The 12891-nt window shown below is 41.0% G+C and overlaps 1 protein-coding gene across 1 annotated transcript in view; it reads left to right on the forward strand.

The window, feature by feature from the left end:
• Positions 1-12891, forward strand: part of Utp20 (UTP20 small subunit processome component) — a 100201-nt gene that overhangs the window by 75714 nt on the left and 11596 nt on the right. The window contains exons 45-56 of the mRNA XM_069991163.1: positions 243-410; positions 2376-2542; positions 3365-3506; positions 5131-5247; positions 6926-7096; positions 7302-7433; positions 7873-7983; positions 9484-9563; positions 10426-10495; positions 10739-10921; positions 11487-11618; positions 12409-12541. Of these exons, the coding sequence (XP_069847264.1) occupies positions 243-410; positions 2376-2542; positions 3365-3506; positions 5131-5247; positions 6926-7096; positions 7302-7433; positions 7873-7983; positions 9484-9563; positions 10426-10495; positions 10739-10921; positions 11487-11618; positions 12409-12541 (1606 nt within the window). The remainder of the gene's footprint in view (positions 1-242; positions 411-2375; positions 2543-3364; positions 3507-5130; positions 5248-6925; positions 7097-7301; positions 7434-7872; positions 7984-9483; positions 9564-10425; positions 10496-10738; positions 10922-11486; positions 11619-12408; positions 12542-12891) is intronic.

Raw genomic sequence — 12891 nt, forward strand, 5'->3', positions numbered from 1 at the left:
TGTGTATCTGAGGTATTTTTTTTTTCTCATCAATCATAAGGTTTAAGATTTTTCCATTGTCTCTTGGCAGTTGGTCCCCAGAGTGCTTCAACAACAAATGAAATCTATAGAAATTCCTCCCATACCATTTCAGTCCAGTCCAACTTGCCTTCCTTTCAATTGAACATGCCAGAGCTCTGTCAAAGACTGCTTATGTTGCCTTGTTGAGTGCACATAATCCTCCTTTGTCCTTTCTTCAAAAGATCTTTAACCATGAACTGTTTGGTGCCCTCTCGGAAGAGAAAGAAGTGAAGCAGATCCTCTCCAAAGTTATGGAGGCACGAAGAAGCAAGAGTTACGACTCTTATGAAATCCTGGGCAAGTTTGTAGGAAAAGATCAGGTTACAAAACTTATTCTTCCATTAAAAGAGGTAAGGCTTGGACTGCAATACAGGAGGTCCCAGCAACAGTATTATTGAATTTCTGAAAGGAGCCTTATAGAGCAAATGTTATACTTGCTCACCCATTGTTTTCTTTGGTGCTGAGGGAACCAGTATCAAATGGGCACTAGGTGGCAGAAATGAGGTGGCTGCTCTAGACATAGTCATTGATGTCAAAGGACACTGATGTAAAAGGAAAGGCAGTAAGAACTGGAGTGCAAGTGAATGTTACAGCCTAGAGAGCTCAGCAGCTAAAAGTAGCCGTTAGAGTCAGACTACTACTTCTAGACTTCCAACAGTAGATAACTGGCATGAATTGCCTAAGCACAGCTTCTACCTTGTACAGATATTCACTGAGATAACAGATACTTCTCGCTCCCTTTTTTGGGGGGGGAGGGGGCCCGGTCGTGGGGCCTGAACTCTGGGCCTGGGCGCTGTCCCTCAGCTCTTCAGCTCAAGGCTAGTGCTCTACCACTTGAGCCACAGCGCCACTTCTGGCTTTTTTCTTTTTTCTTATGTGGTGCTGAGGAATTGAACTTAGGGCCTCATGCATGCAAGGCAAGCGCTCTACCACTGAGCCACCTTCCCAGCCCCCTGATACTTCTCTTTAAAGAGAAGAGACTTCAGGCTCAAGAGAATGGAAAGAAGCATAGAAAAAAACAGAGGGTCAAACTGAGTACTGGTAGCTGTTGAGATCCGAGGATTGTGATTCAAAGCCAGCATGGTCAGGAAAGTTCATGAAACTTTATTTCCACCAAAACAACAAAGTGGAATTATGCCTCAAAATGGAAGAGCTGTAGGCTTAAGAATCAAAGCTCAGGGACAGTTCCCAGGCCCTGGGTTTAAGCTCCACAACCAACAGAGAGAGACAGAGACAGAGAGAAAGAGAGAGAAAAGGGAGAGGAGAATCAGAATTTAGTTTCAGGCTGAGCACCTGGTAGCTCAAGCCTGTAATCCTAGTTACTTGGGAGGCTGAGATCTGAGTATCACCATTCAAGGCCAGCTCAGGCAGGAAAGTCCATGAGTCTCTTATCTCCAATTAACCACCAGAAATGGCACTGTGGCTCAAGTGGTAGAAAGTTGAAGAGCTCAAGGACAGCGCCTAGGCCCAGAGTTCGAGCTCTGTGAAACAACAACAACAATAAAAAAGAATCTAGTTTCAGACTTTTCTGGTCCAAAGCTCAATTTCTTCCTACTGTTTAATTTTGCTCCTTGGAGAACAAGGATTCTAATCCACCTGCTTTTCTGTTGTTTTATATGGCTGTTGCAGAGGTAACAGTTATGTTATTAATTTTATTACTGCTTTATGTATTGAAAAAGCATACACTGACATGAACTACTCATACTTCCAGATGATTTGGTGTTATATGAACTTTATTGTTCTAGAATGAGGGCAGTTTTATCTGATTTTCATCTAAGAATGTTGGATATGTTTTGAAATGGAAAAAAAAAATTCCTACAAGTTAATAATTCAAAATTGCTGAGTATTTTGCTGAGGTTGGTCCTGGATTCCCATTAAGTTCACTAGAGTTGGCCCATTAACTAATTTCAAACTCTGACGCTTGACCATTGCAGCTCTTCATTCCTACGGTGTCTGTGGAGTTGTGACTGTACATGTTGTTCATTGGGGTGTGTGTGTATGTCCTGTTAATCACTCCTTCAGGGCATTGGGCAGGTTGACACCTTACAAGGCTCACATTTTTATCTGCAGCCTTGCTAATAGGGAAGCGGGGAGCTGGCAGGAGGGGAAGGAGGCCAGAGGCAATGCATTTCTTCTAGTGGTTGTCTATGGGGCCTAGGTTATGAGTGGACTTTTAATTTGTGTGTGGTATCTGTTTTGAAGTGTTACTAATTAGGAAAAATAATACTGTTAAGCAAGTAAAAAGAAAATATCACAACAACTAAAAATGTACTTTTGTGTTTTTTCAATGTGACATTTATGTTTGCCCAATTTAGATCTTACAAAATACAACAAGTTTAAAGCTGGCCCGCAAAGTTCATGAAACCTTACGCCGAATTATAGCAGGATTAATTGTAAATCCGGACATGACAGCAGAATCCATTCTATTGCTCAGTTATGGTTTGATCAGTGAAAATCTACCCCTGTTAACAGAAAAAGAAAAGTAAGTTTGGGGGAAAGAAAATGTTAACTCACCTTTGAGTGCTTCTTTCGGACAAGCTATTTGGGCTTCTCATTTACTCATAAGTGGATTAATTTAATAATGAATTGATTTAGTGAAAACAAAATTTAAGCCAGGTATGGCAGTATATACCTGCAGTCCCAACCCTTGGGAGGCTTAGCCAGGAGGATTATGAATTCAGGGGTAGCCTAGGATACCTAGAAGACCTTGTCTCAGTAAAAAAAAATGATGGCGGCCAGGTGCTGGTGGCTCATGCCTGTAGGGGAGAAAGCCATAGCAAACAGCACTCTGTTTTTTTGTTGTTTTTTTTTTTTTTTTTAATATTATTTTATTTTATTTGAGAACATACTGTACAGAGGGGCTACAATTACATGGGCAGGATAATGCATACATTTCTTACCAAGCATTGCAGCCTCCTCCTTTGTTTACCCTTCACCTCCCTTCCCAGCCTCCCCCCTCCCCCCACCCAATTATACCCCCCTCCCCCCCCCCACCGACATTGTAAAGCTGGTTTTGACATGACCTTTTGTACTTCTCATTGTTGCAACAGGTCCACCTGAATCCTTAAACGACTTGTTTGCCCCCATCTCCTCCACATGTTATACTGACATCAAATATAGTGAAAGCGGGGGTTACACTGTGGGGGAGGGACATACAAAGCAACAAAGAAATAATCTTATAAATGTGGCAAACAGCACTCTGTTGAGTTCTGGTCTCTCATGTCCATAGAAAGCCTGCTACTAGCTTCCTGGGATGTAGTTGACAGTGTCTTTTCTACTGTGTTCTTTACACTGTGACTGACAGAAAACCAGCAGTCCCTGCACCTGATCAACGTCTACCACCCCAGAGCTGCCTTCTGCTCCCCCCAACTCCAGTCCGAGGTGGACCGAAAGCTGTTGTGAGCAGAAAAACCAATATGCACATATTTATTGAATCTGGGCTTCGGGTAAGAATTACTCTTTTTTGTGTGTGTGTGTGTGCACATGTGTGTTGGTACCAGGGCTTGAACTTCAGATTTTGTGCTTTCAGTTGACTGTTTTTGCTTATGGAACTTTTTTGCTTTGCCATTTGAGAGCCAGGCCTCCAGTGCTGGCTTTTTCTAGCAAATTAGAAATAAGATTCTTGCATATTTGTCTGCCTGGGCTAGCTTTGAACCATGATCCTCAGAAGAATCCTGAGAAGCTAGTATTAACAGGCAAGAGCCACCAATGTCCAGCTTAAGAATTACTCTTAAAATGAAGATTTGGCTCCTTCAGCAAGTATGTACCATTTCAATCCCTGCACTTTCCATAGCTGTTCATTTTTACTGGAAGTGCCTTACTATAAGTATATGATTTCTTTTCTTTTCTTTTTCTTTTCTTTTTTGTTGTCATGGGGCTTGAACTTGACATCCTGGGCGCTGTCCCTCAGCTCTTTAGCTTAAGGCTAACACTCTACACTTGAGCCACAGCACCACTTCCGGTTTTCTAGTGGTTAATTGGAGGTAAGAGTCTCACGGAGATTCCTGCCTGGGCTGGCTTTGAGCCTCAGTCCTCAGATCTCAGCCTCCTGAGTAGCTAGGATTACAGGCATGAGCCACTGACTACTGGCTGTATAGGATTATTTTTAAAGGTACTCTTTTTTGGTCTGAAACCAGGACTCAAACTCAGTTTCTGACTTTCATGCACTGACTGGTGCTCTACCACCTGAGCCTTGCTTCCAGCCTCAAAAATACATTTGTCAAGTTATTGTTCATCTCTTCTAGTACACTTTGATGGTATTATTGTTCCAGAATTAATACTCTGACCTAATACTTTCTTGCGATTTACTGTCTACTCAAAACTAATTCTTGCTAATAGTAGTAAGCTTTTACAAATATGAATCTAGAGATAGGAGTATAACTCAGATAAGAATACTTGCCTACTATGTACCAGGACCTGGCCTCATTCCTCAGCACTGCAAAAAAGTAAAAAATAAAAATTAGATCATCTTATTTCCTTTGGTTCCCTTTTTTCCTAGGACAGGTTTTTTTTATTGTTATTTTGTTTTGTTGTTGTTATACTTTTGTGGTGTATGCTAGCACTTGGGCTTAAATTCGGGGCTTCACAAACTCTCCCTTGGCTTTTTGCTCAAGGCTGGTACTCTACCACTTGACCCACAGCTCTACTTCCTAGGTCCCCATTCTTCATTTGCACTGTGAGGCTCTAGCCCCTTGCTGTTGTATTCCAACATATTTCAGCCACTTTCTTTTCTGCCCACGCCTTCACTCACACTCCTCCCTCTCCTGATGTCCCCACAATCCTAATAGCCCTAGCACTGGTGCAGTCTGAGCCCCTAGCATTTATACTTGCAGAGCATGGCTCCCTGCTGAGAACTGGTTTGCTCATATGGCAAATGGACCCAGCCTCTCCACTCCCAGTGAGCTCCCACCTTCCTAACTTGCCAAGATTCTTAGAGGCAGTTTCTCATTCCTTAAAACTTGCGTTATTCTAAATAGAACCATCTTAACATTTCATGTTCATCTCTTCAAGTCATTTCACATTTGCCACTGTCATTTAACCTTATGTAAACTAATGTTTTTAAACTTTTAGCTGCTACATTTGAGTCTAAAGACTTCCAAGATCAGTCCTTCAAGTGAGCATGTACTGGAAATGTTGGATCCTTTTGTATCTCTGCTCATAGACTGCCTGGATTCCATGGATGTGAAGGTACATGTTGGTTTGCAGTCCATATAGAAGTGTCCATTTCTTCATAGAACTGCATTGTGCAGAATACCTACAACCTGTTTGGTGGCTCTTGTTTTATGAGGTTATTGATTTTCTACATGCATTAAGGATATGGATATCATGAAACATTAGGACACCAGACATTAATAAGTTCTACTTGTTTGAACAGTCCTTGATGTCTTTAAGAGCACTTCTGGGTATATTAAGTGGCTCATTTGGTTTTTCCAGTACCTTCAAGAGGGTGAATGGTATTGAGCCCAAGCCAGTCATGATCATCATCATCATTGTTGTCATCATGATAGTTATCTTCGTCACTGTCTCATCCCTTCAGCCTTGAGACAGATGTTCTTTTTTTTTTTTTCATTTTTTTCATGATTTTTTTTATTGAGTTCAAGTGATTACACAAATTTCACAGTATTGTGAGAGTGATACTTAAAAATAAGTCACAAACACATTTTAACCTTCACAAGGCAAATTGTCATTATCTTGGTCTATAATGTTTGTGAATTCTATGAGCTTTGACAATACAACTATTTCTTCCACATCAGGTGATGTATACATTTCTTTCCTGCTGCTTAGTGTAAGCTGTTCCCTCTTTCCCTCTCATTTCTTCCCTCCCATTGCTGCCCTTGAGTTGCTTAGTTCATTTTCATCAATGAGACAGATGTTCTTAATGTATCCATTTCATAGATGAGAAAACTAAGGCTGGTGTCTAGTTATAATCTACATTATGAAGCTGGATCTTGTCAGACTCCAGAACCTATATATATCCAACTTCCTCATATCACCTTCTTCACCGATGAAGGTGCCAGGAGGCTAGGTAACTTCTCTAGGGTCACAGGTCATTTGTTGCAGGGCTGGGATTGAAACCCAATACAGTTCAGTCTGAGATTTCCATGTTCCTTCCTCTCATCTTCATCCAGTCCAGCAGAATGAGGCTATAACATCACAGCAGCTGGAGCAGTAAGGGATAAGCTAGGCTAGCATATCCTGGTGATTGCTATGGTTTAGCCTTGGAAATTCAGAGAGGGGCATGCGTGCGTGCGTGCGTGCATGTGTGTGTGTGTGTGTGTGTGTGTGTGTGTGTGTGTGTGTGTGTGTGTGTGATCACTTGGTCCCAACACACTTTTTCTGAACCTTTCTGCACAGCCCTTAACTATAGTAAATGATAGTTAATCATTTCTATGCCCAGTTTCTGAGCCTTCTCTCAATTGCTTAAGCACTGAAATATTGTCCATCTTCTTTTGAGACAGTCTTGCTGATGTGTGATGCCCCCCTGGCTTTGATCCCAGGACTGTATAAATATAATAGTCATAATAATACTAATAACTACTAATATTGTTATATATGTAAAAAAACTGAGTACAAATGGGTTACATTTGAAATAGCATTTTGGAAAACGGAAGCTTTTTGAAATGTACTTTTAAAAAAATAACTCCTAAAATTGTTTCGACTACCCATGTTCTTGAGAACTATGGTAAGCAAGATGTTTGTTTGCTTGTGAACTGCTTCCACTTGCTATGGCTCCTTCCACATGGAGGTGCAGGGAACTTACATTCTGTACAGCATCTCGTTTATCCAGCTAACTATTATACAGTACACATAGTCTCTGGGCCTGGACTACTACTTTGTAAGTTGATTATCTGCTTTGCTTTCACAGGTGATCACAGGTGCTTTGCAGTGCCTGATCTGGGTCTTGAGGTTTCCTTTGCCTTCCATTGAAAAAAAAGCAGGGCAGCTGACAAAGCACCTTTTCATTTTGCTGAAGAACTATGCAAGACATGGGGCTGCCAAGGGCCAGAACTTCCACCTAGTAGTAAACTGCTTCAAGGTAAGGTAACACAGTTGTGCCCAGAGAAACCAGGTCCTGGATTTTCCATTGCCCTTTGTAGTTTTGCTCAGAAAATTTTGAAAAAAGTGCTAAGGCTCAAGGGTTGTTATCCTTGGTGAAAAAGCATTGTTGTTAAGACCTGATTTGGGTCCTGATTTGGGGGATGTGCTTGCTATTTTAACTTCACTGTTGCTGCAACTTGCAGTGCGTGACCGTCATTGTCAAGAAAGTCAAGTCTTACCAGATAACTGAAAAACAGCTCCAAGTTCTTCTGGCATATGCTGAGGAGGACATTTATGATACTTCAAGACAAGCCACTGCGTTTGGTCTTCTGAAGGTATGATGTCAGCGGTGTTGCCTTTTGAAGTTTATGAGCCTCGCATCACATAGTTAGAATAGCTTGGATCGTAATGGTTTTGACCAGCTATCGATTTCTGAAATGAACTAATTTATAAAGATTATTGTATTTGTGATAGGTCATATGCAAGCTGAGATACCACTTTTGAAAATATTTGAATGTTATCTTTCTTATAACATTCATAGGAAACTCTACTTTCATCTATCATATTGGATCTTTTTTCCTTATTGTGATAAAGTATATATAACGTAGAACTTGCTGTTATAGCTGGTTTGAAATGTACATTCTTGTTCTTTTTCTTTTGAAGCTGCTTTTATTGTGCCTGAAATCTGCCTGCAACCACTTTCACATCAAGCCGACTTCTGCCCATCAGTGATGAAACATGTGAAATGAGTGTGTCTTTTCTTTTGTACTTTAGGCTATTTTATCAAGAAAATTATTGGTCCCGGAAATTGATGATGTCATGCGGAAAGTATCCAACTTGGCAATTTCTGCACAAAATGAACCTACCAGAGTCCAGTGCAGACAGGTGTGTAGAGAGAGCTTCTTTCCATAGCAAGGGCTGGGCCTACCTTTTCCATTTATCTTTTAGTGAGAGAAATGTCAACACTGACTAAATTTTGAAGACAGCCTGGACTTAGCATTCCAGGTAAAGGGAGCCATTGATGTAAACATGTTTGAGGAGCTGGTAGAGTGGAGAGGAGGTGAAATCAGCTTGGACCTTATGGTCTTGGTAAAGATTTAGGTCTTTATTTAGACAGGTTCTTGCTCTGTATCCCAGATTGGCCTTGTACTCTCAATCCTCTTGGCTCAGACTAAAAAGTCACCCCCACCCAAGATTTAGGACTTTGTTCTAAGAACAGTAAAAAATCAATTGAAATTCTCAGGCAAAGGAGTGACATGATCAAATTCCTAATCTTACAAACACATAGCACACCAAGAAGTGGGAGGTCTGAATTGGAATCAAGCCCTGGGTTGAGTAAGTTTGGGACTGCTCAGGAGATCAGCATTTAAGAAAAGAAATATGCATATGAGGGGAAAAATTGCTTGGCTACAATTAGGAAGCAAAACCAGCTGCTAATAGGACTATGATCCCTGGGTATACATACACCACCCCTATTTATAACTACCCTTCAAAAGAAATGCTGTCTCTTCTTACAGCTAGGGAAAAAGCCTTGGAAAGTTTAATTTCACCCTTCAGTTTTATGTTTTTTTAATAAAGGAGGCTGAGTACCAGTGGTTTGAAAGCAGAGCTTTTGGACAAATATGATACATAGAACTCTGACATTGTCACAATGAGCAAGCTACTTAACCTCTCTGCCACCTTCATTTTCTTCGGTTGTAAAATGGTTGTCACCTGATGCTTCTTAAGGGAGTAGGAAGAATAATCATGAAATAAAAACCACCTTGCTTGGCACATAGATGGTATTTTGTAATCACAGAAGTTATTTTTATCAGTATTCATATTGTTTTTACTCAAGGGGAGGTATAGTGTGGAACCAGTCCATGTTCAGTTCAGCACACCACCTGTCATGTCAACTTCTGATGATCCAGGGTTGGATTTGAAGCCTTAACCAATGAGAGTGGTGGGCTATAGCTGAGAATGTGGCTTAGTGGTAGCGTGCTTGCCTAGCATGCATGATGCCCTGAGTTCTGTACTACATACAGAGAAAAAGCCATAAGTGGTGCTGTGGCTCAAGTGGTAGAGTGCTAGCCTTGAGCAAATAAAGCTCAGGGACAGTGCCCAGGCCCTGAGTTCAAGCCCTAGGACTGGCCAAAAAATAAAAATAAAAAGAGGGGAGAGTGGTGGGCTGGACTTGACCTAGAAGATCACTGGAGAAGTAAACAGGCCAATGCCAAGGGGCACAGTTGGAGACTTTGTAGACAGACTTTGGAGTCCATTGGATAGCTGATTGATAACCCTTCTGAAAGGTCTTTAGAGCCTACTAGTGTCCTATAAAGTAGCTTAAGAACCAGAAATCCTAGAGAGATGGTATCCAAATAATGAACTGTAATTTTTTTTCCCTAGGTTTTTCTGAAATATATTCTTGACTATCCCCTTGGTGAGAAATTGAGACCAAACTTGGAATTCATACTCGCTCAATTGAAGTAAGCTTGTACCATTAACTCTACCAGGCAAAAGGAGAGTTTCTTATTTTCCTTTAATATGGTTACCATTAAGAAGAACTGCAGGCCTGGTGCCGGTGGCTCACACCTGTAATCCCAGCTACTCAGGAGGCTGAGATCTGAGGATTACAGTTTAAAGCCAGCCTGTGCAGGAAAGTCCGTGAGACTCTTACCTCTAATAAAACACTCAGAAAACCAGAAGTGGCGCTATGGCTCAAGTGGTAGAGCGCTCGCCTTGAGCTGAAGAACTGAGGGATAGTGCCCAGCAGCAGATTTCAAGCCCCATAACCAACAACAAAAGAAAAACTGCACCTACGGGGCTGGGAAGTTGGCTCAGTGGTAGAGTGCTTGCCTTGCATGCATGAGGCCCTGGGTTCGATTCCCCAGCACCACATATACAAAAAGAAAAAAGCCGGAAGTGGCGCTGTGGCTTAAGTGGTAGAGTGCTAGCCTTGAGTTGAAGAGCTGAGGGACAGCGCCCAGGCCCAGAGTTCAGGCTCCACGACTGGACTAAAAAAAAAAACAAAACTGCACCTAGATATACTAGCATGTTTTCTGAGAATTTTGTAATGTGACTCAGCCTGCCTATCTCATAGCACTTGGCTTCAAATAGAAGTTCTATAAGTTGCCTTTACTCATCTATCTAGTCTGGCTGCTTATGTCTAAATCCACTTTGGAAAATGTTAAAAAAAAAAAAAAAGTACTAAAATTATACTTAAAACTGCGTAGCAGCTTGGTGTGAGCATTAAAACGGGGACTTAGAACATTTTTTAAATTAAGTTTTTCAATAATTACCGATAAACTTAGAAGATACTAACAAGTTTGCCTTACGTTCTTGCCACAGTTATGAACATGAGACTGGAAGAGAGTCCGCCTTGGAAATGATTGCCTACCTCTTTGTCACATTTCCTCAGGTACTGTGATAAAGATGTTTTCCCAAACTGGGAGAGTGCAAAGGAAGGGGTGACACTGTCCAAAAAGAAGTATACTCCTTACCTGACTTATCTAACTAACCCCTCTATACATCATCTTTATAATAATAATTAAAAACTTGAAAAAAGAAAAGCTGTGTTTTCCTATGAGCCTGGGCCCTCCCTTGTCAGTGTATCCATAGCAGTTGCGTTCTGAGTGTGCTCACTTGGGCATTTTTCCTGCAGGGACTGCTGCATGAGAACTGTGGGATGTTCTTCATCCCACTTTGCCTAATGATGGTGAATGATGACTCTACCATGTGCAAAAAGATGGCGGCCATGGCAATCAAATCCTTACTCAGTAAGATCAGCCCTGAGAAGAAAGATTGGCTGTTTGGAATGGTGGCCTCCTGGTTTGAAGCAAAAAAGGTTAGTTCAGTGACAGGTCTTGATGCTCATACTGATAAATTAGCCCAAACTTTACTCTTACCTGATGATGCAAGTAATATATTCTTAAAGTTTCAGAAAGTTAAGTAGTTACAGAAAATAACAGCAAAATCACCTGTGTTGATAGACATATGTGTCAAACATACCATGTTTTGCTTAAGCAGCCTAGATGGATGAATACCTTTGTTTCAAGTTGTGCTTATTTCTAGAATGTAATGTGTATCATTCTGTCCACTCACTGGCTGCCACCAGTCATCGCTGAAAGAGTAATATAAATAGCGTGACTCCTCTTTCTTTGTTAATGAGGAGCGTGCTGGATAAGGGTGTGGGGTAAAGCTCAAACTACATTTTGAGGGAAATGGGGAATTAGTGGACTCAGTGGATAATGAATTATCATTTTTAACATGCTATTCTTACATGTGAAAATTTCTTCACATGTTTTTATGCTGGCCCTCAAAACTATATTTTACTGATTTCTATGATTTAAAAGAAATATTACTGATTGTGGTATAATTTGAAATTATCTGTGGTGGTTTGATTTTGGTAGAAATTAAATAAACAGCTTGCTGCCTTGATCTGTGGCTTGTTTGTGGAAAGTGAAGGGGTTGATTTTGAGAGAAGACTTGGAACTCTTCTTCCTGTGATTGAGAGGGAAATTGATCCTGAAAACTTCAAAGATGTAAGTAATATGCTTGGGGGCTAAACTTTGCTAATTCTTATTTTAAAAGTTTTACTTGAGATGATGTAGCTAATATAGACACTGTGTTTAAAAAACATTAATCAGTGCAAGAATTCAATACTATTGGAATTTCTTTTTAAAATAGGACTTGGCATGATTACATGCCTGTTAGTCCAAAGGCTAGAGTAGGATTAGGTCTTTAAAGTCAGTCTGGCTACAAGGCAAGATGCTATGCAATTTAAAAAAGAAAAGAAAAAAAAACAAAAAAACAAAAAAAAAACAGGACACCAGTGGCTCACACTTATAATCTTAGTTATTCAGGAGGCTGAGGATCGTGATTCAAAGCCAGCCCAGGCAGGAAAGTCCGTGAGACTCTTATCTCCAATTAACCATCAAAAAGTCAGAAGTGGAGCTAGACCAAGTGATAGAGTGCTAGCCTTGAGCAAAATGCTAAGGAAAATGCCCAAGCAATGTGTATGTGTGAAACTAAGTTATCTTCCACAGTATATGAGGATTAGAGGTTCGCACCTGGGGTGATCTTGACACCCCTTCCCCAAGGGGACATTTGGCAATGTCCAGAGACATTTTGGAATATCACAACTGCAGGTTGCCATTGGCATCTGCAGGATAAAAAGAATAGGGGTTCTGTTAAGCATCTTTGAATATACTTGGCAGTACCCAAGAGCAAAAGATATCTGGCCCCAAACCTCTGTAGTACCAAGGTTAAGAGACCTTGTACAGCTGATACTGCCGAGTTGTTATGGGAACTGATTTGCATCCCCCTTTGTAGATCATAGAGGAGACTGAAGAGAAAGCTGCAGACCGCCTGCTGTTCAGCGTTCTCACTCTGATCAGTAAACTCATCAAGGAATGTAATATCATTCAGCTTACCAAGCCTTCTGAGACTTTGAATAAAATCTGGAGTAAGTATTTCTCTAGTCAAATCTAAAGGCACATCAATTGTGGCCAGATCACTGAAAACAGATTGGGGGAATTTGAATAGAAACACTTTAGAGAGTAGATGTTACAAAAAAGTGAGTGAACAGCCAGGGACTGGTGGCTCACACCTATAATCCTAGCTATTCAAGAGGCTGAGATTTGAGGATCACAGTTTGAAGCCAGCCCAGAAGAAAAGTTCCCCTGAGACTCCTATGTCCAATTAACTATTCAAAAACAGGAAGTGGAGCTGTGGCCCAAAGTGGTAGGGTGCTAGCCTTGAGCAAAAGAGCTCAAGGACAGCACCCAGGCCCTACTTTGAGCCCTGCAATGAACA

This window comes from Dipodomys merriami, unplaced genomic scaffold, assembly GCF_024711535.1.
Source record: "Dipodomys merriami isolate MVZ:Mamm:240054 unplaced genomic scaffold, mDipMer1.0.p SCAF_10, whole genome shotgun sequence".
In the NCBI taxonomy this organism is placed as follows: Eukaryota; Metazoa; Chordata; class Mammalia; order Rodentia; family Heteromyidae; genus Dipodomys; species Dipodomys merriami.